Genomic DNA, 23,047 nt, shown 5'->3' on the forward strand with positions numbered 1-23,047 from the left:
TACTTAGTTGTGTATAGGTATCTTTACCCTTGAAATTGGCAGCACCGAGGGCCAAGGCAGGGGGCATAGACAGACCACAGAGCAGTTCTTTTAACCCTGAGTCTACCCTCATGTTGGACAATAGGTGCTGAAAGCAGGCAGAGAAGAACCAGGAAGGCTATTTAAGGGTCTTGTTGAGCACCTATAGCAAGGTGAAGAAGAAGGGTTTGAGAGGATACTTTCAACTGTTTAACCCTTCTTCCCCAACCCCCCCCCCCCCCAATAAGACTTTAATAGCATCTCTTCCAATTCAAGAGTGGGTTGAAATATTGTTTGTGAGTGGGTTATTGTAAATGAACATTATAAAGTAGGGCTTAAAATGATGACTTAGAAAGACATTTTCTAACATGTTATTCATGGGCAAAGGCTGAGGTGGTGAGGGGCTGGGGGGTAAGATAGTGTCCAAAGGGAAAGTAGGTATCTGTACTTCTTAAGGAAAACAACCTGTTAAGGCAGGGTCCCCGAAGACAATGCATATGGAAACCTCATAAATAGACAGGGGAAGGCTGGACTATCCCTCAACTAATGGTCAGCCTCCTGTCTCTCACTTAGGGATCCGATGGTCACAACTGACCAGACAGCAGCCTTGAGGGAACATCCTCCAAAGGTAATAGCTCCACAGCTGCTTCTGCCCTGGAAATTTGCTAGGGGAATCCCTATTTTCCTGATGAAGGCTTTCAATTAATGTGGAAGAGGGTTTGAATTCCAGCTTGTCCATTTCCCTGGTGACTTCAATTTCCTCAACCATGCAATGAGGCTAAGGCTGCCACTTATCTTATGATGAAGAGAGACAATATAGTAAGCAAAGGGCTTTTGCACCGCAAATAGTATTTAGATGTTGCTTTTTCATTCCCTCTGTCATTGCCATAGCTCCTATTATATATATATATCTCCACTGATGGCAGCTTCCAGGCTGTTTTCTGAACTCCATGCTTGCAGTCTCTGTTCCCGCCATCCATTTTTCAGTATACTACCAGAAAAAAAATTAGTGTTAAACACAAATATGTATGTTATACCCCTGAATAAAATTTTTTAATAGCTTCCAATTTCCTCATAAGCAAGTCCCAAATCTCCTAGAATAGTCTTATGAGTTTGTCTGCTTCCACTTAATCACTCATACATTTTACTGTTATGAGCACCTTCTGTATGCCGGATATTAAGCTAAGTGCTTCATAGAGTGCATTTCACGTAATCGCGAAAATAACACCGTCATTAATATCTCCATGTTACAGAATATGAAAGGGAGGCTCAGAGAGGCTTAGAGAGGCTTAGGAACTCACACCAACACACAGCTAGCTGTTCACAGAGATTTGAATTCATTCTGCTTGGCATCCTCTCCAACTGGAACTCTTTGTGCAGGTCATAATACTTCTCGGGAGCTGGGGAGGGGCCAGCAGCAGCAGCACTAAGTGTCCAGGATCCGGGCGGGAAGAAGTATTTGGAAGAAGGGCTGAGATGAGGACACTACTTTCCCTTCCTCAGGTCGGTGGTGGGAAGTGGCCACCTCGATTTGAAGAGAGAGTTCTGGGCGTGGGCTTCAAGGGCTCACGGTGTGCGTCCCGCCTCTTGCACCTAGAAGACCCATACTACTTTTCACTCTCCCGTCCCTCCTCCCCTTCCATACCCTCTTCTCTCCAAGCACGGAACCAGGGGCCAAGAGGGCGCTCAAGAGACATTCGGGAGATTTTTGCCTTTGGTAGTCACATCCTCCCTACCCGAGCGGTGGCCCAAGGCCGCTTCCGGCTCTCCTGCAGGGAAGTTCTCTGTTTTGCAGAAGCAGCCGGGGTGCACCAGGGATGGCCGTTGTGCAGAGGTGGTGATTGCTGATTTCCATTCGCCTTCTTCAAGTAGTGAAAGGAAAGAACCTGCTCCCCTCCTCCCGGACCACCCCAACCTGAGGCCACCCTCCCGCCAGCCTGCCGACAGCTTGGTGTGGAAGTCTCCGCGTGCGGACATCCACCCACACTTCTTCCCTTCTGTATCTGCTGCCTTTGAGAGCACTTAGTATGCGCCATGCCCGATGTTTGGAGGTTCCTGCCTAATTTTGTTGCTTCATGTTTAAATAAGAAGAATGCCAGGCTCAGAGAGGCTAAGTGACTTGCTTAGGGCCACGCAGCCAGTCGGTAGCCAAACTCCCACTTGTTAGGACCAAAAGCCGGAGAGTGTGGATTCGACTCTCGGGAGCTGTGGGGTGGAGGTACAGCCAGCATTTGAGGATCCTTGCTTCACCCGGGTTTCCCCTTCCCCTTGTTCCGGTCCACCATGCTCCGGGGAGGCAGGGTCCTAACATCACGCCGTACCCTAGCTAGGCACTCCCAATCGCTAGGCCTGTTCGCTAGCGACCTCTGGAGGGCCAAACGGGTTCGGGGCTCGGTTTGGCAGGGGACTATTTGCATAACGGAGACCGCTCGCTTACCCCACCCCTCCAGCGGTCTCATCTTCCCCGCTCCCCCAGTCCCCTCCACCCTTCATCCCCGACCCTCTGCTCCTCCTCAACAAACCCTCCTTCCGAGACTCGCGAGTGGATCTCTCAGCTCTCAGGCTGTCCTCCCACGGCCCTGCACGGAGTCGGGAGGCACCTGAGGGAGGGGAGTCCTGCGCTGGACCGACGAGGGAAGACGCCTGGGGCACTGCCCAGCGCTAACAAAGGAAGCCAGCTGCTGGCCGGCTGAGTTGCTGAGCAAGCGGAGCAGCCGCAATCTCTGCAGTCGAGAGAGCACAGCGAGTGAGTAGGGGTGCGGTGAGCGGCGGCGTAGCCGGGGATCCTCGGGAAGAGTGAGGCGAAGGGGCGCAGGAGAGAAGGGGAGCGGCGGGGCCCCAAGCGCACCCAGCTTTCGCAGCGCAGGCTGGCCACCTTTTGGCCGGAGGGTGTCAGTATATTTGTCCGGGACGAGGGGCCGCCTTGGTTTCTCCCCGGCTCCGCGACCCTGCGGACCCACAACAAACCCACGTGCTCTCTGCCACCAGGAACCCCGCTTTCTCCAGAGCAACGTCTGTAAGGAAGGAAGTGGGTACACCCAGCAGAGTACGGGTTCCTTCAGATCCCACCTTCTGGGTTTTCAGACCAGAAAAAAGGCCCGCGGCGGGGGTCGGGACACAGGCAGGATAACAAACACACGTGAGCCCAGCTCTGGGATCGCGGTGCACAGCAAGTCCTTAAGAGCTGCCCTGCGGAGCCGGGCCATTGTCTCAGCCGCCGGGTAGGGAGAGGCTCTGGGGGCATCGTTTGCGGGAGGAGGACAACAGACATTTAAGAGGTACCATTTGGGCAACAGACCAAACTGCCAGACTTTAAAAGGGAAAAACGAAACCAGAAAGCAGCTACGGAAAGATTACTTCGGGCCGAATGTATTACTTGATCTATCAAAACAATCCCTCAGTTCCGCCTCACGGAGGTTTCTTAGGGATGGGATTCAATTAAGGGTCTAAGGGTCCCCATCCAAAAGAAAAAAAAAAAAAAAGCCTGCTTAGTGCCACCATTGTTGCTGCGCTCGGGCGACTGCCTCTGCGGGGAGATCGCGACCGCCTCTGCAGCCTGCAGAAAGAACCGACCAGATTAAACTGCGCCTGGCGCGGTCTTGCGTTTCACTTGCGCTTTGCCTTGTAGGTTCATGCGTCTAGCCTGCCTGGGTGTGATCCAGTCTTTTTGGCTTGTTATGCATTTTTACAAGCAAGGCCAGCAGAGGCATCTTGATTTAGGCGGGATGCTATTATTTTCAGTTCTATCAGAATTTGAGGGAAATTACGAGGCCCGGAAAGAAAAGCCGCCCGTTTGTTTTGCCCTCTGTTTGCTTACATATGCTCAACTCAGCTTTGCAGATTTTGGTTAATCAGACCTGTTGAGTCAGCAGTGAGACGGTCGAGAGGATGAATTGGCCTTTTAGGTGATGTATTGGTGCAGGAGTGAGCCCCTAAGATTGTGGGGGTAGGTAGTCTGTGCAGGAATGAGTGCACCACTGCCGGAAAGTGCTTGCTGAGCAATTGGGCTGTGGCTTCACCTTGGTTAGTACCACCGGAGATTACTTGGGGAGAATTAGGGGCCCTCCAGCCTCACACCACTGTCATTTAGAGTCCAGAGAGGATCTACTGAACCCTCTTATTTTATAGGCAGGGAATGGAGACCTGGAGAATTCAGCCACTCGTGCAAGTTTAAACCGAGTATCTGCGACAGAGAGAGGATTTGAGTATGGGTCTCCCAGCTCACACACCGCACACCGCCATGCGGACAACTAAAGGCAAAACCAGAATTTTGTGGTTGGCTTAAAAGGCAGTGGCCTTAGGTAGAATAGAGTTGAACAAAGAAAGTGATTCAGATTGAAAGCTGCACCCTTCCATTATCCCTTTCAAAAGTTCTTTATGCATTTGAGAAAAAGATTTAGTAATTCCTTATTTTTCTCTCCTGGCTGCCCCCTTCCCCTCAAATTGGAATAGAGCCAGCTATGGAGTCTTAGATGTTTTGCCTCTCATCCCAGTGCCAGGAAGCCTTTGTTTGGGCATAAGCATGGGCGGTTGACATCAGCCTGCTGAGAAGAAAGTGGAAGAAAGTGCCTCTTATCGGGCTGCTCCTGAGCCACTTGTAGGAAAACGAAGCATTGTTTTTATTGCTTTTATTTAATTAAAAAAATTTTTTTTTTAAATGAGATTTCCAGGGAGGTAGCTGCTTGTTTTTGTATTTGGCAGAGGAAAAATTGGAAAACTAAGAAAAGCACTTGGAGTCTGGATTTTCCCAAAGCTAATGTACCATTTTGCCCTATCCCTATATATCCTGGCTATACTTGTCTTTTCTTAGTGTTTCTAGGGTGTTTCATTTTCATGGTGCTTCTGCTTGGCATTTAAGGAACTTCAGAAATCAGAAATCATCTTGTCAAACCTTTTTATTTCCCAGATGAGAAAACTGAGGCCCACGAAGGAGAAATTACTTCCCCAAGGAAACTGAGCAATGAGTCTTTTAGTGCCTCTTTTTGCATAAAAGGGAAACTGTTGCATGAAACGGAGTTTTTTTGTTGATAACCCACAGTAAGGTCAAAGTTATGATGATTGTTATAACAATACTCTTTAAGTCAGAGAATGCATTCCTTAAGGATTCAAATAGATTTTGGTTATTAAACAAAACCATAGATCTCAATGGTAGATCCAGTGAGGAGTATTCCTTTTTCCAAGTAGAGAGCTGCTTTGAGTATAATCATTAAAAAATAGGGCAGTAAAATTTCAGAAGAAAGAGGCCCAATTTAGCTCTTTGTGGTATTTAACTTCTTGGGCTTCAGTTTCCTTTTTTGTACGGTGAGAGCGCCTCCTGCCCAGTGTCTGGACAGGCTGTTCTAGTGGGGTGGAAGATGCTTAAGCCTTAGAGTCAGAGGAGTGGATTTGTCATCCCTCTTTCCTGTGTTCCCTGAGAACCAGCAGGCTGCATCCCCATTGCATAATGTGAGAAGAACGGGTATGTATCTCCTGGAGTTGTTGTGGGTATTAAGTCATGTGACCCATGTGTATGACTGTTTAGACCTCTTGGCAGGTTTGGGTGCTCACCAGTATTTTAAGTGGTAGAGAATGATAGTGGGAGAATAACCCTGAAGGGTAAGCCCTGTGCTCAAAAGAGCCTACCTAGTTACAAAGAGGTGTGAATGTTTGCAAATCTGTAAAGGAGGCCTTCGTTAGGGTGGTTGTGAAGTGAAGGTAAATAAACTTAGTAAGAACCAAATCAAAAACAAAACCAGAACTTTCAGGCACAAGTGGGTGAAACCAAAAGTTATTCCATTCATTCATTCCATATTTACTGATAAGCAGGCGGGTGGAGGGTGGTGTTCTGTGCTAAGCCTGGAGTTACAAAGAACACAACCCTTCTTGGCCTCACCACCCTTGTTCAGAACACCTAAGAAATTGCCCTCAGAAGCCCAAGAAAAATAGATCTAATTTATCTCAATATTGACCTCTGGGTTGTGGGTGGTTGGGGGCCTTTTCTTCATGAGTTAAACAAGAGCAGGTGGTAAATTAGGAAGTGGAAGAAGGAAAGCATCAAAGAGAATGTGGCTCTCTACAAATGTGAGGATGTGGCAGCATTAAAATTGACAGAAATAATTCATTAAAAAAATTCACAGTGATCTTCTGGAAGGTTAGAGTCCTGAAATTTGCTCAGACCTGGTGTCAGGGATTTGTTCAATAAGAACCAAATTGGGGAAACATTTTTCTTGCTTGTCTGCATGCATACTGCATGTGTTCTGATTTTGATGGATGCATTTTCCATGGGCTTATATGTCACAGTAACATTGTAAGCAATGCAGTTCCACATTGAAACACTGAGGTGAGAGGGTCAGGTTACCCTTCAGAATCAATTTGGTGATTTACATTTTTCTTTTTCTTTTATTTATATATATCTTAATTTGTTTATTTTTATTATGGTGACATTGGTTAACGAAATCCAGTAAGTTTCAGGTGTATAATTCAACAGTAAGGCATATATATATTGTATTGTGTTCACTGCTCATAGTTAGATTTCTTTCTATCACCACATATTTGGTGATTTACTTTTTATTTATCATTCTGATTATAAGAATAAAGCATGCCCATTGAGGACAATTTGGAAAGTACAAAAAAGCATAGAGAAACAGAAAAAAAAATTCCATTACTCAAAGGCAACCATTGTTAATATTTGGCAAGTTTTCTTCTGGTCTTTTTCTTTTATTTTTTATGAATTTGTTTTCTCTAAATGGCTGAGAACACACTATATGTGCAGTTATCTCTTGCCTTTCTTGCTTAACCTTCTCATATATGTCAGAGTTTACATCTGCATTAAACTGCAACTTTCATTCATCACCTGTATTAGCTGTTCAGCATCTCCAAGGTCTGTTGATCCCAAGGGATCTGATCACTTCCATTGGGACCTATAGAGGAAGACGCTTCTAACTTCCTCCACCTTTCCCACCCCTGCCTCAAGCGTTCAAACACCATCCATTTTTATTTTATTTCAGAAAACGTTTACAGTGGAGGGAGAAGAACCCTACATGTAGCCTTGGGTTCTAGTCCTGCCCTGTGACCTCTTGCAACTTTAACACCTGGTTTTGAGTTTCCATATGTATTAAATAAGCCACTCCAGGGTGATTTCTCACACATTTGAGTGCTCACTCTAAACCAAACATGTGTAAGAAAAGTGTGGCTTTTAAGAAGCTCACAGTATGGTGCCACTTGTCAGAGTAACAAGAGACTAGTGCAGGATGCTGTGGACCAAGAGGAGGAACAACCACCCAAGACTGGAGCAATGGGGAAGGCTTCCTGGAGGAGGGCCACCGCTAAACAGTCAAACTACTTATTATTTTTTTCCCTATTTTAATTGACACTGAGATTTACATGTTTGTGAGTAAATCTGTCCATATTCCAGATAAACTCATCGGCTAGAATCCTAAAGTTGAAATTACTAAGATACACTTTAAGGATATAATCATTTAAAAAAAAATTCATAGGTTCAGTTTCAATTACATATAAAGTCTTAAAGTACCTAAGTATTATGTCATGTGGGAACAGTAAAAATTAAGAGCACAAGTAATTCAGGATCCAAATTCTTGCTCACCATTTATCACCAGTGTAGACTTGGACAAGGTACTTAAGCTCACACCTTACTGGACTGGGCCATTGCAAAGATGAAATGAAATCATAGATAAACAGTCCAGTATAGTGCCAGGAATACAGGAAAACACTCAGTAAGTGATAGCTATTATTGTTATAGCTGGGATTTTCACAAGCCGCAGGAACCTTTCTTCCTAATATTTTTCTTACCATGCATAAGCAGGAAGAAAGTTAATTAAAATGGAACCTCCTACCAGGTGACAAATTGAGAGAGAAATGATCACTCACATGATACATTATAAAAGTCTCACAATGGAAAATTTCAAACATACAGAATGCTGTAATGAACTCCCATATACAGTCACTTATCTTCAACAATTATCAGAACTTGTGGCTGATCTATAATCCCACACTTCACCTAGATTCCTTTGAAGCACATTTGTGACATCAGCCCAGCCATAAGTATTTCACTGTGTTGCATGATGTTTATTTGAGGTATTGTGATGCCCTTGGAGATTGTCTCTGCTGTCATTGTTATGGGACTATTTGTACACTCGTGTGTGCCTCAGGGATGGGCAGGCACACCAGCCTGAGAACTTCTTAAGTTTTACTGTTCCAGTGAGTTTTCCTTCCAGGTCATGTCCCAAAGAGACAAGCTAGAGGGAGCACCGAATTTAGAGTTAGGAAACCTAATTTTGCATAAGACATCACTCTTTATAAATTATGTGCTTTTGGCAAGTGACTTCTGAATTTCTTTGAGTATTTGTAAAAATTTGGTGAGTATCAAATGAAGTAGTCCATGTGATAGCCCAGCAACTCTATATAGTTGGACTTGAATCAAACTTGAACTCAGCCTTCCTTCCCTGAGACACAGAGTGTCCGTATGGAATTGAAGTCACAAACTGATGGCCCCTCTGCAGCAAGATGCATTCAAGATGCTGCGGGTCGCATTCTGTAGATATGGTCATGGCTCAGATAAGCACCTAGCACACAGAGCACCCTGTGTTTGTTGATTGAATCTCTCTCTTCCCCTCTTACTTAGCCCTTTACCTCTGATTTATGGACGAGGGCAAGGAAGCCCACAGAAGATAGGGCCCTTGACAGCTGTGCCTGAGTAACATGCCTTCTTTAATGCTCCTTTTCTTCCACGGAAAAAGACGAGCTCCCCTTTCCTCCTGCAATTTTGATGAGTCTTGGTCTCTTCTAAATTTTGTACCCAAGTAGGAATTTTTGACTCAACTAAAAGGAAAAAATTGATTTGATTTAGTAATTAAATTAAGCTCTCGCTGGGACTCCCACTATGTGAGGGCCTGCACTGTGACTTGTGGTCTCTGGCAGTTACTAGCTACTGTGTAGCCTTGGACAAGATGCACACCACCCTGGACATGCCACATCAGGGACTCCACTCCCATCTCTCTAGGTCTTTCCGGCTCAGAGATAATCAAATGGCAAAAGGAAAAAAGGGATACGTAAGGGGGCTTCTTTACACAAATAATATATGAAATCTGTTTGTTTTTTGAATCTTCAAATAGGGTAAAAAATTAACCCTCACCTTTTACCTTTATTCCTTGGAATCCCACTTCTCTCTGAAGTGACCACAGTTTAGTTCGTTGTGGGCCCTTCAGCTCCTTTGTATGCATTTATGTTTTATTCATGGTTATGTGCAAATACATTTTAAAAAGTAAGTAAATGTAACTGCCACTTTACAAACTTGCTTTTTTCACTTTACTATATGTGTTAAATGTATTTCCATATCAGTGTGTACATATATTTTTCATAGCCACATTACATTCTATAAGTGTATTAACTTCATTAGTCTTCTGTTGATGGATATTAATCTATTTCCATAAAATATATATCTAAGCATATTTATACCTTGGACATAAGAAACGATGATTATAAATGTCAGTGACTAAATGAAGCTAGTCCATCAAACTCTGGAAATGGTGGCAAGAGAATGGGTACAGGGACACTGTGGACCACACCCTGGAAAGCTGGAATGAAAGGTTCTCAAGAAGTTACTAAGAGGCTGTATTCAAAGAAAGCTATTTTTGGAGATAGCCTGTCGGGTTGGGTTCCCTTAGCTGCCAGTGCAAGAAATTGAGCTGCGTCATCACCTCCTCCTCTATCCACTGTCTCTGGAACTTCCAAATTTGTTTCTGTTCCCAGGGTCACAGGGGACATAGTGAGAGAAATGGAACTTGAGTGAGGGAGAAGAGAGAAGCCAAGAAGAAGAGTATTTGATCTCGAGCTCGAAGGAGGGACTATGCCTGTTCTGCTCTACTCCATCTGGTTGTTCAGACCCATCTGGAGTGTTACGTTTCCCTGGATGCAGTAATAGATTATGATAAAATGAAGTACCCAGAAATGAGCTACTTGGAAGATAGAGGTTTAGGACACCATATTGTAGGTGGAATAAATGGGGAAGCTGGACTTTCTAGCCTGCAGGAGATAAAATAATAGGTACCTTCTTCAAGTGGAAGAAGGGTTAAGGTCATACTGAGTGGCTGCTATAGAGGGGAGAAGCAGTAGAGGGTCAGGGAAAAGTTGCAGGATGGCAGAGGAACTGAGCAGAACTGCCCAAATATGGAATGAGCTATGTCACAAGGCAGTGAACTTCCAGTCATGGGAATATCCAAGCAAGAGCTGCAAGGAATGTGTTTGCCATCAGCAGATTCCTGCTTTGCAGAAAGGTTGATCTAAAATGCCCCTTCCAACTTTGAGAGTCTATGACTCTCTTTGACTGTAGGGCAAGAAGCAGAAGGGTGCAAAATCAGACTGAGTGGGTGGGACAAGTTATGCATGAAGTAACTTGTAGGAAAAAACTACACACGATGCCAGTTTTTACCTGCTCTGAAAGGTAGAATAAAATGGAAATATTCAAAGGAGGCCTAAACATTGTTTCCTCTGGATCTTGGCAACCTTCCTCTTGTGTGTCCTTGGATTCAGCATGGCTTGACTCTATATTCATAAACTTTTCCACAGGAATAAATATATCACATACACTTTAGATGACCAGGAAATCTGGCAACCAGAAAAGAGCTACATGTCCCAAGAGGATGATTGTACAATTTTTTTTATTACAGTCCTTCTAAATTTGCATCCATCTCCTGGTTTCCTTGGCACAATGCTGAATCATAACTCAGCTTTAATTTTAGGAACACTCTACCCTTTGCAACCTCTTGACGATCCTCTGAGCGAGAGTTGACAGCACTCACCATGTTGAATGCTTGTGCCTTTCTTTCCTGTGGATGCACAAGAACCTCTTGGACTGAAGTCCTAGCTGAGTCTTGGCAAGGAAAACATGGTGAGTTACCATCTTCTGGGCTTTTGCTGAGCGCCTGGCTGCAAGGAGGCACTGTGTTTGTGTTCTCTCACCAAGTCCCCACAGCAGCACTTTGGTGTGGTGGTATCATCAGTTCCATTTTGCAGATGAGAGGGTAGAGACTTACCTGAAAATTCCCTGCTACTAAGTAGCGAAGCCGGCATTGGGTGTAGCTCTTCCCTATATCATGTTACAGGTTTTCCCTCTGTTACTAATTCCTAGTCCTTTGGGTCTGAGAAGTGCTTTATCCTTGTGTTTCATTGGGAGCTTGGCTAAATTTATCCATACAGGGGCTATGGAAGCTTTCAACCATTCCATTAAGAACGTATGAATGGAAAGAAATTAATGGACAGTCACATATGAATAGCATGATATTTGGATCCAGCACACATTTGCTCATTTCCCTTTTTGGTCATAGTTGTTTGCATCAAACCTGGTTTGCCCCCGCCCCCTTCTTTTTGCTTGCCCTTTGAAATTCTACCTGTACTCATTATTTGGTTAAGATTGGGAATAAACACTGGTAGTGGGCATGGCTGGGTGGATACAACTGCTTGGCTATAAGGGCTTATCTTGCAGCTGTGCTTCTAAGGCTCTTAAACAATATCTTCTTTTGTAAAGTTTATTTAATATTCCTTTCTTCATCAAATATTTGTTAAGTGTCTATTATGTGCTAAGTATTGTGCTAGGCATTGGGAATATCTATGTATAAAACACACATTGTAGACACGCACATGCATATTCAGTGTAACGGCAGGGCCTTAGAAGTTAGTGGCTTCCTGTACAAACTTCCTGTACCACCCTCTTTCTGTTTTCTTAGAATGTTTGCTTTGTTATTCATTCAACAAACATTGAGTACCTGCTGTAGCCCATGCACAGTGCTCGTTTTTAGAACATAGACCCAAATATTCCCATGGTACTGTTCCTTCAAGAGCTTAGTTGGGAGTGGACATGCAGATATTAATTATAACACAGTAATTAATGATTTAGGCATATGCAGAGGCTGGGAAGAAGGTACAGCAAGTTTGGAAGAGCTTCCTGGAGGAGGTGATGCCTAAGCTGAGTCTTAGAGGGCAGTAGCTGTTAGCCTTTGGAAGAAGGGCATTTGAAGGAGAAAGAAGCCAAGGGTATGGGATGAAGAATGGCTTGTCAAATGTGTGTAGGAACCACTAACAGGTTGATGTTCCTGGAGAGAAAAATACAAGGCAGGTGGTGGTGAGAGACGAGGCTGGAAGCATTACATTCATTACCTAAAATAATTTCCATAACCTCCCTATGTGGCATATACTATTATCATCTCCATTTAATAGTTGAGGAAATGAGGCTGAGGGAGATTTGATGATTTGTTCAAAGTCAGACAAGGAGGTGCTTGGACCTGAATGTAGGTTTGCTCAGTCCCCCAACAGTGCCTGCAGTGGCAAGTCAGGAAGGCCTCATTGCTGGCTAAGGTGCTACTACCCTTGCTGAATTATCTCCCTTCCACCTGCTTTGTGGAGTTTTCCAACTTATAGTTAAATTGGAACTAGCGGGTCTTGTGTTGAAGCCTCTTCTGAGTCTTGGTTCTAGTTTTTACTCTCCTTTTCATTCAGAAAATCAGTAGTCCAGAAATCTTCAGAGAAAACCTTTATGTGCCCAACCATGAATAAAACGGGAGAGAGAGAAGCTTCATCTTCTTTCTCAAAAGTTCCAGGTTCATTTAGGAGCTCAGGCATTACCTGTGAATCATTTAGTTCAGAGAAGCCCTTTGAGAACTGGAGAGGAAGCAATCAATGTGGGTTGGAAGAATGTGGAGCACGTGGGCCTTGACCTGCCCCTTTAAAGATGATAGGATCAAGAAGATGGAAGGCATGACATATGAGTAAAATTATTTTCTGTCATTCAGTGATAAATGGGATAATTTTGGCCCATTCTCCCCATTTCCCAGGATAATTTCTGGGTTGCAGTTGGCTCTGGAGTTGGAGAGGCAGTAGGGATATTCATTCATTCATTCACTCATTCATTCAAAATAAAGTGTATTGAAAACTAATCAATTAAAAACTCAAAGACAAGAAGGCAAAACTACAGAATGAAATAAAAAGGGCATTTACAGAACTAAAAAAAAAATTGAGGATACAAACATCATCATTAGAGAAAAAGCTAATAAAGGTACAAAGTAGAAGCCACTGAATACTAAATTACTAACAGAGAGGGAAGGCTTGATGAAAATTACAGTATATGCTGAGAAAAAAAATAAATTCATCAGAGAAAAATTAGAGATTTAAAGGTCATACAAAGATGATCTCTCAGAAGGGTAACTAGGGTATCTGTGGGGATACACGCTACTTCTCATGTTCCACTGACCAAAACATGGTCACATGCACCTACTTGGCTTTAGAGGAGGCTGGGAAAACGTCTCCAGCTGGGTTTGCCCTCAAAACTCAGGGTTTTTCTATTGCGGAAAAGGAAAAGAGGAAATGCATACTGGGAACTGTTCATCTTACCTCTGGGTAAAAATCATGTTGGCCTCTACTTGATCTGCAGCAGATGTAGCAGAAGAAAAACTTGAAAACACAGAGAAGAAACATTTAGAGTTCTGAGGGAGAGGCAGAGTGAACTGAAGACTTTTACACTTAATTAAATCACTCTGCAAGGATAAGGCAGGTAGCCACTCTCATATGTACAAGAACTTAGAGAATATAGCATATATGAGCCTTTCTTGGGAAAACTTACTTGATGAAAAAGATTAATCAAAAGCAAACTTAGGAAGGTGTGGTTAAAGGTCATTTGGTGAGCCCTTCATTCATTCAAATAGAAGTAAGCTAAGCAAGAGTAAGCAGTGTGCCTAAAGAATAGAATGTGACAAAGTAAAAAAAAAAAAATGTACTGGAAATAGAAAGCTCCGGGATAAATGGGAGGACGTGTATGTGTAACTTTCCCTCTCATACTGCTTAAATAAGATGTTAAAATCATAGTTTCAACCTTTCGGTTAATTTTTTTCCTTGAATTTAAAAGAATCTTTAAATAAATAATATCTTATGGTGGAGTACAGCCTTTCCATTATTTTACTTTTCTGTAGAATTAAAATAAAATTTAAAAATAAAAAATAGTTGTTTTATAAAGCAATTTCATCCATTCTTCTTCCATGTGTTCTCTCCTGACTTTCTCAATTCTATCCATATACAAATGTAGAAACATGAAGAATGACATTAATCTATTCTGTGTTTCTGTGTTTCTGTGTGTGTGTGTGTGTGTGTGTGTGTGTGTAGGGATCTTAGGTGACATTTAACTCATAATTTTGTGTGTTGATTGATTTAAAAAATAATGAGCTAGCCTTATTCGAATAAAACTACCAAGGCAATTCTAAGGGCACTATTAAATACTAATGCTCAGGCTGCGGAGGGCTGGTTGGAACAAAACTTTGTCTTTTTATGGGGAAGTGTGCAAGTCTCTTATGTGAGCACTGATTCTAGGACGAGCAAAACATTTTATAACTCAGATGAACAATTGGGCGTTGGGACCCAGAGGACAATGGAGGGAGTTTTCACAAAGGAGATAGAGTTGAACTGGATGTTGAAGGATGAGAAGATTTCTGACGGCTGAGAAAGGAGAAAGGACATTTTGGCCTGAGGGACAGCAGGAGCACAGGCCAGGAGGACTGAAACTATGCGGCATGTCTGAGTAAGGGGGAGTAATTTGTTATTCTTGGAAAACAAAGGATGAATGAAAAAATAGTTGCTGTTCATTAAGTACCAACGGCTACCAGGTATGACGCACAGATATCCCTAGGCTGCCCAATGGCCTACAGGATGGGTATAATTAGCCCTACTGTACAGATGAGGAACCTGAAATTGAGAGATTTATCTACTCAGAGTCACACAGCGGTGAGACATTTGAACCCCCTGAGCTGCCTATACTCAGAAGCTCGTGGGTCTTCTGTGCTCTGATTTGCAGTGCACAGGAGACCTGGATGAGCTACCTTTGTGAACGTAAAGTATAAAAATACATAAATGTAAAAACATGTTTATGTAGGTACTTTATAGGTACAGGTATTTTATATATTCCCGTACATGTAGACCCATGAAATATAAATATATCTCACATGTAAATTTTATAGGTAAATCTTTAGGTAAATGTAAAAGCTTAAACTGTGGTTCAGACTCTGCTATCCAGCAGCCGTGTGGCTCCAAGCTGCTTAATCCTACCTCTAATTTCCTTATGCATAAAAGGGGATAATAATGGTGGGTCTGTCTAACCTCAGACTTGTTGTTATGTTCAAATTAGATCATAGAAGTGAAAAGATGAGAAAGTATGAAAGCGCCACACAGAAGGGTTTGTTTTGCTGACACTCCCTGCTCTTCTGTGAATTTACAGACATCTGTTAGAGTACCCACAGGTGTCTATAAAAACTCCCACAGTCGTGGGCATGGTCCCTGCAGGCTTGTGATAAACAACTTGGTCCACAGGCAAGAAATTGTACTCTCCTTACTCAGACAGATAACCAGCTGGCGGCTGTGGTAGGAGGTAGTGGGGAGGGAGGGAGGCAGGCAGTCCTGCCTTCCGGGTTGTTGGGAAAGTCTGGGCTAGATAGGTGAGTCAGGATGGCTGTCAACAACGTGGTGAGTTATACAGTGCAGAGGAGGGTGTTCTAGACATGCCAGGCTACAGGAAGGAATGTCAGAGCTGCTGGGTCAGCAGGCTCCTGCTGCATCTGTCTGGTAGAGGTTCATAGTCTGGAAAAGGGACGGGAGGGACAAAGTTGTCAGAGGACTCTGGAGCAGTGTTTCTTCTCCAGGAGTACTGATGAAGACAAGGCAGGGCCCTGGCCTCAAAGACACTGGGCTCTGACACAACACATCAGGGTGGCCCTGTAGCCAGACCTCAGCACTGAGCTAGTGTGGCCTGAGGCAACTTAACATTTGCTCCAGGAAGGATCAGGATTCTTCCAGGGCCTGGGATAGGGCCTGGCATGCTGCCGGGGGTCCAAAAGTCCTGTCATGTGTATCATGTGTGAGTGTAGCGGGGATGGTGGTTTTTGAGAGAGCTAACTTCTTACTGCTGTGGTGGTTAGTTTCTTTCTCATCTCATCGGTCTCTCTACTGTGCCTAGACTGACCTTTTAGCTCATCCTCAGTTCAAGATAAGTCCCTCAGATCCATGACAACCAAAGGAAAGAGAAGACTTTTATCTCTTACACGTACTCACTATGTTATACAATGTTAGCTGTGTTATACAATGGCCTCCTGGATAGCAGGATGCTGGCTGGGTTCTCCGCACAGCCCTGCGTCCAGTGCAGTACCTAGCCCTTAGGAGGCCTTGTGGAGTGAGCTCAGTCCCTCTGATGCACGCCATCTGTCCACTGAGACCAGGGTGGACTCAAACACCATTGGGAATGTGCTGGTGCTCTCTAGGTAAGGTCAAGGTGTGAGAACACCGTGAGGCTGCAGGAGCCCATGGTGGGAAGCTCTGGAGGGCACTCCTGGCCCACCAGACTGTCTTTTTCTTCTACCTGTCACTTCTGGCTTTGAGTGAGAGACAAGGGGCAAGATGAAAAAGGGAATGTTCTCTGGGCTGATCCACGGAGCTGAGCCCTGGTGTGGAGTCAGGTTTGGGACCTCGCTGTTGTTTTCCTTATCCTTTGGAGAACCAGGGTCATGGGAGTGTGTCCCAGGTGAGAGAGAGAGGAAGGCAATGAGGGAGCTCTTACAAAAGCAGGCTGAGCCTCTCTCTCTCTCCCTTTTCCTCTGTCTCTCTGTCTCTCTGTCTCTCTCCCCCTTTCTCTCTCTCTCATGTGTGCACGTGCGTGCGCGCGCGCGCACACACACACACCCCAGAGGAGACTACTTGATATTCAAGGATATACATTTGTGATTTTAGTTATTCCAAATGACTTAAAAACTGTTTTATATACACAAATTGGGTGAACCATTTGAATGAAAAAAACAAAACAAAAACAAAACTATATTTGCTACAAGGCTGGTATATGTCACTTAGTTGGTGATAAAAGTAAACATAGCAGGTTTGATTTACTGAACTCTTATTATGTTCAGGTGTGTTACATGCTTTATAGTTATTTCACTTAACCCCAGATAAATCCAGCTCTCTATGCCAGCAGTTCCCAACCTTTTTAACACCAGGGACTGGTGCTCCTATGAGAACCTAATTTCTGATGATCTGAGATGGAGTGGAGGTGGTGATGTTAGTGCTGGGAAGTGGCTGCAAATACAGATGAAGCTTGGCTTGCTCGCCAGCCGCTCATCTCCTGCTGTGTGGCCCGAATCCTCTGTGGTACCAATATGTGGCCTGGGGATTAGAGACCCCTGTTCTACACCAGGCCTACCCCACACAGCTAAATGTGACTGTAGGCAATTATTCCATTATCCTGACCATCACCCTTGAGTGGACTTCGGTATTGTCAAGTCATCTTGCTTTATTTCCTTGGCCCAGTGATTCTCAACTCTGGCTTCTTTTAGTATTATTTGGGGGAGATTATAAAAAGTTCTGCTGCCTGCATTGTACCCAAAACTAATAAAATCAAAGTCTTTGTGGGATGGCTCTGGGCATCAGCGTCCTTTTTTTTTTTTAAAGATCTGCAGTTATTACAATGGGCAGTCTCGGTTGAGAACCACTGCTATTCTCTAATCTAGATGAGTGTTTCACACCTTTCTCTCTCTTCAAATCTTTAACACCTCTTTGCCCACCCTTACTTTCAGTTGAGAACCTCGTTTCCCACGTACCTGAGAAAATAATGGTATAGAATTTTCAAACTTTTCTGCTACCAAATTCATGCCCGTATATTCTGCTTTCTGTTACTCTGGATGATGAATTTTTCCTACTCCTATCTAAGACTAACTCCTCTACTTGTACTGCATCCCTTTTCCATAATTAGTTAAGGACTTGACTCCAGCAATTCTCCCTTCTCTTTTCACTAATCTACTGGATTATTCCTCTACCCCCACTCCCTCTTCGCCCTTCTTCATCTTCCCCGCTCCCCTCTTGCCTCCCTTTTTCTCCATCTGTGGCTGTTGTTTCTCTCACTCACACACATAATGCACAGGTACATCTTCTCCTGACCTCATCTACCCCTCCAGCTACTGCCTCCTTTCTCTGCTCTTTGGGAGAGTCATCTGTGCTTGCTCCCTGCAGTTCCTCTTCTCTCATTATTTAAACCTGTCTAATCACATTTGCCTCCATCACTCCACAAAAAACTACACCTGTCAGGTTCACCAATGACCTCCATATTGCCATATATGATGGTCAAATCTCAGTCCTAATCTTGATTTATCAGCAGCATTTTATATGGTTGATTGTTCCATCTCCCTTGAAAAAAATGTCTTCTCTTATCTTCTGGAACATCACTCTCCTTGGTTCTTTTCTCTCACTGGCTTCTCCTTCTCAGTATCTTTGTTGGCTCATCTTCGCTCGTTTACTTTGGAGTGCCCCAGGGAGCAATCCTTGGACTTGTCCTCATCTCTGTTTCTCAATCCTTGGTGGAACCATTCACATGGTGACAATCCTCAATTGATAGTTCCATCGCCTGAATGCTGCACTCATATATTCAATCATCTACTCAACACATTTCCATAGGTGTCCAATAGACATCTCAATGACAACAAGTCTAAGCCTGAACTGCCGCTTTTTTTTTTTTTCCCCTAAAACAGCCGTTCCACTTCAGGAAAAGACAACTTCATTTTTCTAGTTGCTGGGGCTTAAAACTCTAGAATCACTCTTGACGCTCCTTCTCTCATGCTACATCCAGTCTGTCAGCAAACCACATCAGCTGTACTTGCAAAGTAAATCAGGGAACTGACTACTTATTTGATCCAAGACAGATCAATCTGTACTTTTAATTTTTAGAGTAACTTTTAACTAGGCCTCCTTCTTGGGCCTATGGTCTCTTCTCAAAACAGCAACTAGAGTGGTCATTTTAAAGAGATGTAGTATTATGTCATTTTTCTGCTTAAAAACCAACAAAGCCTTCCCATTTCACTCAAAATTCAAAGTTCTTAGAAGGGCCTAAAAGGTTCTGCGTGATCTGGCCCTCGGTTCTGCACAGACTTCATCTCCTTCTCTTTTCTGCATCTTCATTCTATTTTACTTCACAGAACTTACTCCTTAAACATAAAGCACATTTTTACCTCAGGACCTTTGCACTTGCTGTTCCTTTCAGTCGGAATACCCTTTCTTGTATATTCTCATTGTTTACTTCTTCTCTTCTTTCAGGTTTCTATTTAAGTGTCACCTTATTAGAAAGGCCATTCTGACTACCTCATATGAGATAATAATCTGGTGCCTGCCTCCCTCTTTCTCTTTTATCCAGCTTTGTTGTTCTTCAGTGATATACATGGGCATCTTACTAATATAGTCTGTGTCTCTTCTCGATAGGAAGCTGTTTGTGAGGGCAGGGACCTCATCTCTTTTGTTAATAATTATTTTCTAGTACCCAGAGCAATAATATGCGTAATACAAAATTGTTGGCTGACTAAATCTTAACAACTCGAAATTAGATGGTATAACCTACACTTTATAGATGAGGAAATTGAGGCTCAGAGAAGTTAAGTAAATTTCCCAAAGTAACACTGCCTGCTAGCATAAAACTGAGACTCAAATCTCCTAAGTGATTATACCATTATACCGTCTCCCTGTTGAGCCTGGCCTTCCCCCGCACCCACCTCTCAAATTGCCTCATTTTCCCCACATCTCATTGCAAGCAAGCAGTTCCACAGAGTGACAAAATCCCTGTAAAAATGCCCCAAATGTGATAGGAGGTGTAGGAAGCACATCGGAAATGCACATATCTACAATTTCCAAATCTGAAAATCTATGAAAACCAAGTTTTATTCTTAACCTCTTTGGTGGCAAAAGCTGACTGGGACTGATGTGAGCCTATTTATAAATCTTTATTTAATCCACTTAGTTTCAATATTCATTTGTTTTGCTGCAGAAATGTTAAGCTGTATAATTATGGAGAGCTGCCCTGACCCTGTTGCAGACGGATGTAACATGTGATTTAGGCAACATATTGCTTTTCTAAAAAATGAAGACTTTTAAATTACAATACTTATCAAGCCCCAAAGATTCCTGATAAGTTATCGTGAACCTGTGTTAATACTTTCCTAAATGTCGGGCATTTGAAACCATGCCTGTAAACAAACAAAAAAAAAGCCTTTTTTTCTTTGCCTTGGTAACTAAGATTCATTTTAAGATCTTTCCAAGAACAAATTCAATTTTCAGACCTGATTAAGATCAGGCACAGCAGACCAAACTGAGGCAAGAATGTGTGAGATATCATTCTAAGACACAGGGAGTGAATCAAAGTCTTCATACAGGACAGTGAGATCGCCCCTCTCCAACTTTTTTCTGTGGGTTCCCACAGTACTGGCAAACTAGGGTTATACTCCCTGTTCCCTGGTTGTGAGATTAGAGGAGTCTCTATGCTGAGTCTCTACTCTTGTCTCTAAACTGAATAGCCCAAGAGAAAAGGATCGTAGATACTGATTTCAGGATTCTTTCAATAAAATGGGCAGCTTACTCTCAGTCTCTCTCTGGTAAGATCCATCAGTCTAGCAGCCCAGTCCACACACGTGGAGCTTCTGGTCAGCTTTTAGTGTCACGCTTGTAAATTAAAAGAGGCCACTAAGGATCACCAGATACTTGACAAACTTGGAAACATGAAAGACAGAAACCCAAAGAGCAATGACAAAAACCAACATTAAACAACAACAACAAAACAAAAAGCCCTCACAAGAAATAGAGACGACATAGAGAACAGAAAAAAATTTAACAAAAACTATAATTACTGGTGTCATAGAGACAAAAGAAGATATCATATTAATAAAATAAAGACTATGCTATGAGAAAGGATGCAGAGAATCAGAAAGAACTCTTGGAAATTAAAAGTATGATAGAATAAATCAGTAGAAGATTTGGAATATAAAGTTGAAGAAATCTTGCTGAAAGTCAGACAAAAAAAGGCAATGAAATGAAAAATAAGGAAGGATCATTCTAAGAAGTCAAGTAGTAGGACTTACAGAAAAAGGAAATAGAGATGATGGGGAGGAAGAATCATAAGAAAAGTAATAATACAAGAAAAATTCTGAGAACTGGGTGACATAGGCTTATAGTCTGAAAAACTCACTTGACTGCCCATGGCCATGAATGAAAAAAGACACACATCAAAGCATATCATTATGAAAAAACAGGAAAAGCTTATAGATGATGAGGCGGGATAACTGATTACATATAAGAATAGAAATCTGATTCCACGGTAACACTGGGAGAAGCTGGACCATGCCTTTAAAATTCTCAGAGGAAAGTATTTCCAACTGAGAATTTATATTGACAAATTATTCATCAAATGCGAGGGTTGAATAAGGCATTTTTAGATATGAGAAGTCTCAGCTATTGTACCTCTCCTTACATTCTTTCTGAGGAAGCTAGTGTTGTCATGTTCCCCCAACATTATAGAGTAAATTAAGACAGTAGGAAGGGATTCTCCTTTTAAATCCAGAGAGGCACTAGCTCAGGTTGGAGTGGGAGGGCAGAATTTCCAGAATGGAGAGCTTCAAGAAATCAAAAAAAAAAAAAAAAAAAAAAAAAAAGAAAAGAAAAGAAAAGAAAAAAGGACTTATGGAAAGTTGAGCATTGAATTAGTGATGGGTACTGACAACTAAGGAATGTACAGGAGAGGAATTCATCATAATACATTGCATAGCTAATCTGTGAACCATAATTTATTTGATCATAAAAATATAACTTCTAATGTTGACTTAATAAAAAATGGCATAACTGTATTATTAAGAGAATTTGGAAAGTAGAAGTGATGTGTGGGATGAAGATAAAAGAGAACTAAATCCTCATTTTCTGTAGTAGGAAGTCAATGAGTAATATTTAACATTGAAAAAGAAGAGCCATATAAGCATGCCATTTATATATACTCTAGACATGGGTAAGAGCCGTTGTATTTGGGTAACAGAAATTAGGGGCATGGAGGGGTGGGGCAGTGTCTGAAGTCATGTGCATGTATTGCTTTGACTGAAAAAAGGGCTTAGTGTCTCCCCATATAGTAAGATTGGCACCTAAAATAGGCACAATGAAAACTGAGTGATTGTTTGCTGTAGAGAAATGAACAGGAATATCCTACTTTGGGTATTTTGCATATGACAGTGGCAGAAGAACTTCCCTTTTTTGGTCCTCTGAAAATAACTCATTGCACACCATTTCTCTTTTTGTCAGAACCTGAGTATTCAGTGTTCAACTCACCTTTAATTTCAGCTCCTTTATTGAAAGAGTTTAGCCTAGCTTTATCCTCACATTGGAGGGAAGAAAGACCTCAGTGAGGCAGGCCAGTTGTGGGATTCTGGCTTAAAGTCACTTATCTGTTTTGTGCCTGGACTCTGTTTCCTCACCTGAAAATGAAGACAACTCTTTTTGCCTCATAGAAATGTGTGAGGAATAAATGAATAATTTAGTACACAAGGTACCTGGCACATAGTAATTGCTAAAATAAGTTTAAATTAAAAAAATAAATTTAAATTAAAAAAAAAAGTAAAGGAACACTATAGCTAACCCTTGGTCTATGACAGGGACCCCATAATGTTGGGTCTGGGCCCAACAAATGAACCATCCAGATGGGGCAAGAGCTCTGGGAGGGGAGGGAGAACACAGATAATCCAGGAAGTTTTCTGATTTTAGCAGAAGTTCTTATAGTTTTTGGGTGCAGTGTCTTCTGATCTGACTGCAGAGCTTAGCAGATTTGTAGAGACCCAGATCCTGGAATGTTTTATGCACAAGAATTGATGAAAGCTCTTAGTTAATTTAGCTTCCATATCCAAACATAATCAGAACAAGTGCTCACATTCCAGATAATGTGGAATAATGGATTCGGGGTTAACAGGGTTATCTTTTACTCCAAGGCTCCTGTGTGCCTTGTGATCACTCATTTGAGCCAGCAGCCTGAGGCCAGAGCCCTGTCCCTGTGATAGGCTAACTTATTCTGTCTCAGAACCGAGCCCTTTAGTAATGGTCCTGCTTAGAGGTTACGTACATCAGGGGACGCTGGGCCATGAAATTCTTAGAGTGTGTGGTCTTGGCTCATTTTATGGACTTCTGTGAATTCTGGGTTCCTTGGTTCTTGATGGGCTCTCTAAATCCT

At 42.7% G+C, this 23,047-nt stretch overlaps 2 protein-coding genes across 8 annotated transcripts in view; one reads left to right on the top strand and one right to left on the bottom strand.

Annotated features, from left to right (window-relative positions):
- Nucleotides 1-267: 267 nt before the first annotated feature.
- Nucleotides 268-4,260, bottom strand: LOC118601714. Its single transcript, XM_036219649.1, has 5 exons — nt 4,248-4,260; nt 3,154-3,328; nt 2,575-3,074; nt 1,755-2,089; nt 268-796 (listed from the first exon to the last, which is right to left on the bottom strand). Exons 1-5 carry the CDS (start codon nt 4,258-4,260, stop codon nt 584-586), a joined length of 1,236 nt encoding a protein of 411 aa, XP_036075542.1. The 3' UTR covers nt 268-583.
- ST6GAL1 (ST6 beta-galactoside alpha-2,6-sialyltransferase 1) overlaps nt 2,639-23,047 on the top strand; it is a 109,054-nt gene continuing 88,645 nt past the window's right edge. For all 7 annotated transcript variants that reach the window (XM_016136280.2, XM_036218495.1, XM_016136271.2 and 4 more), the window contains exon 1: nt 2,639-2,764. The gene's annotated coding sequence lies outside the window, so the exon portion shown is untranslated. The remainder of the gene's footprint in view (nt 2,765-23,047) is intronic.

Source organism: Rousettus aegyptiacus, unplaced genomic scaffold (genome assembly GCF_014176215.1).
Source record: "Rousettus aegyptiacus isolate mRouAeg1 unplaced genomic scaffold, mRouAeg1.p scaffold_m13_p_4, whole genome shotgun sequence".
NCBI lineage: Eukaryota > Metazoa > Chordata > Mammalia > Chiroptera > Pteropodidae > Rousettus > Rousettus aegyptiacus.

Excerpts from the sequence above, each read along its gene's own strand:
- LOC118601714 (XM_036219649.1), bottom strand. Across the intron at positions 3,075-3,153 it reads CCAGAGCTGGGCTCACGTGT|GAACCCGTACTCTGCTGGGT; the intron begins GTTTGTTATCCT and ends TGGGATCTGAAG. Across the intron at positions 2,090-2,574 it reads CGTGGGAGGACAGCCTGAGA|CAACAAAATTAGGCAGGAAC; the intron begins GCTGAGAGATCC and ends TTAAACATGAAG.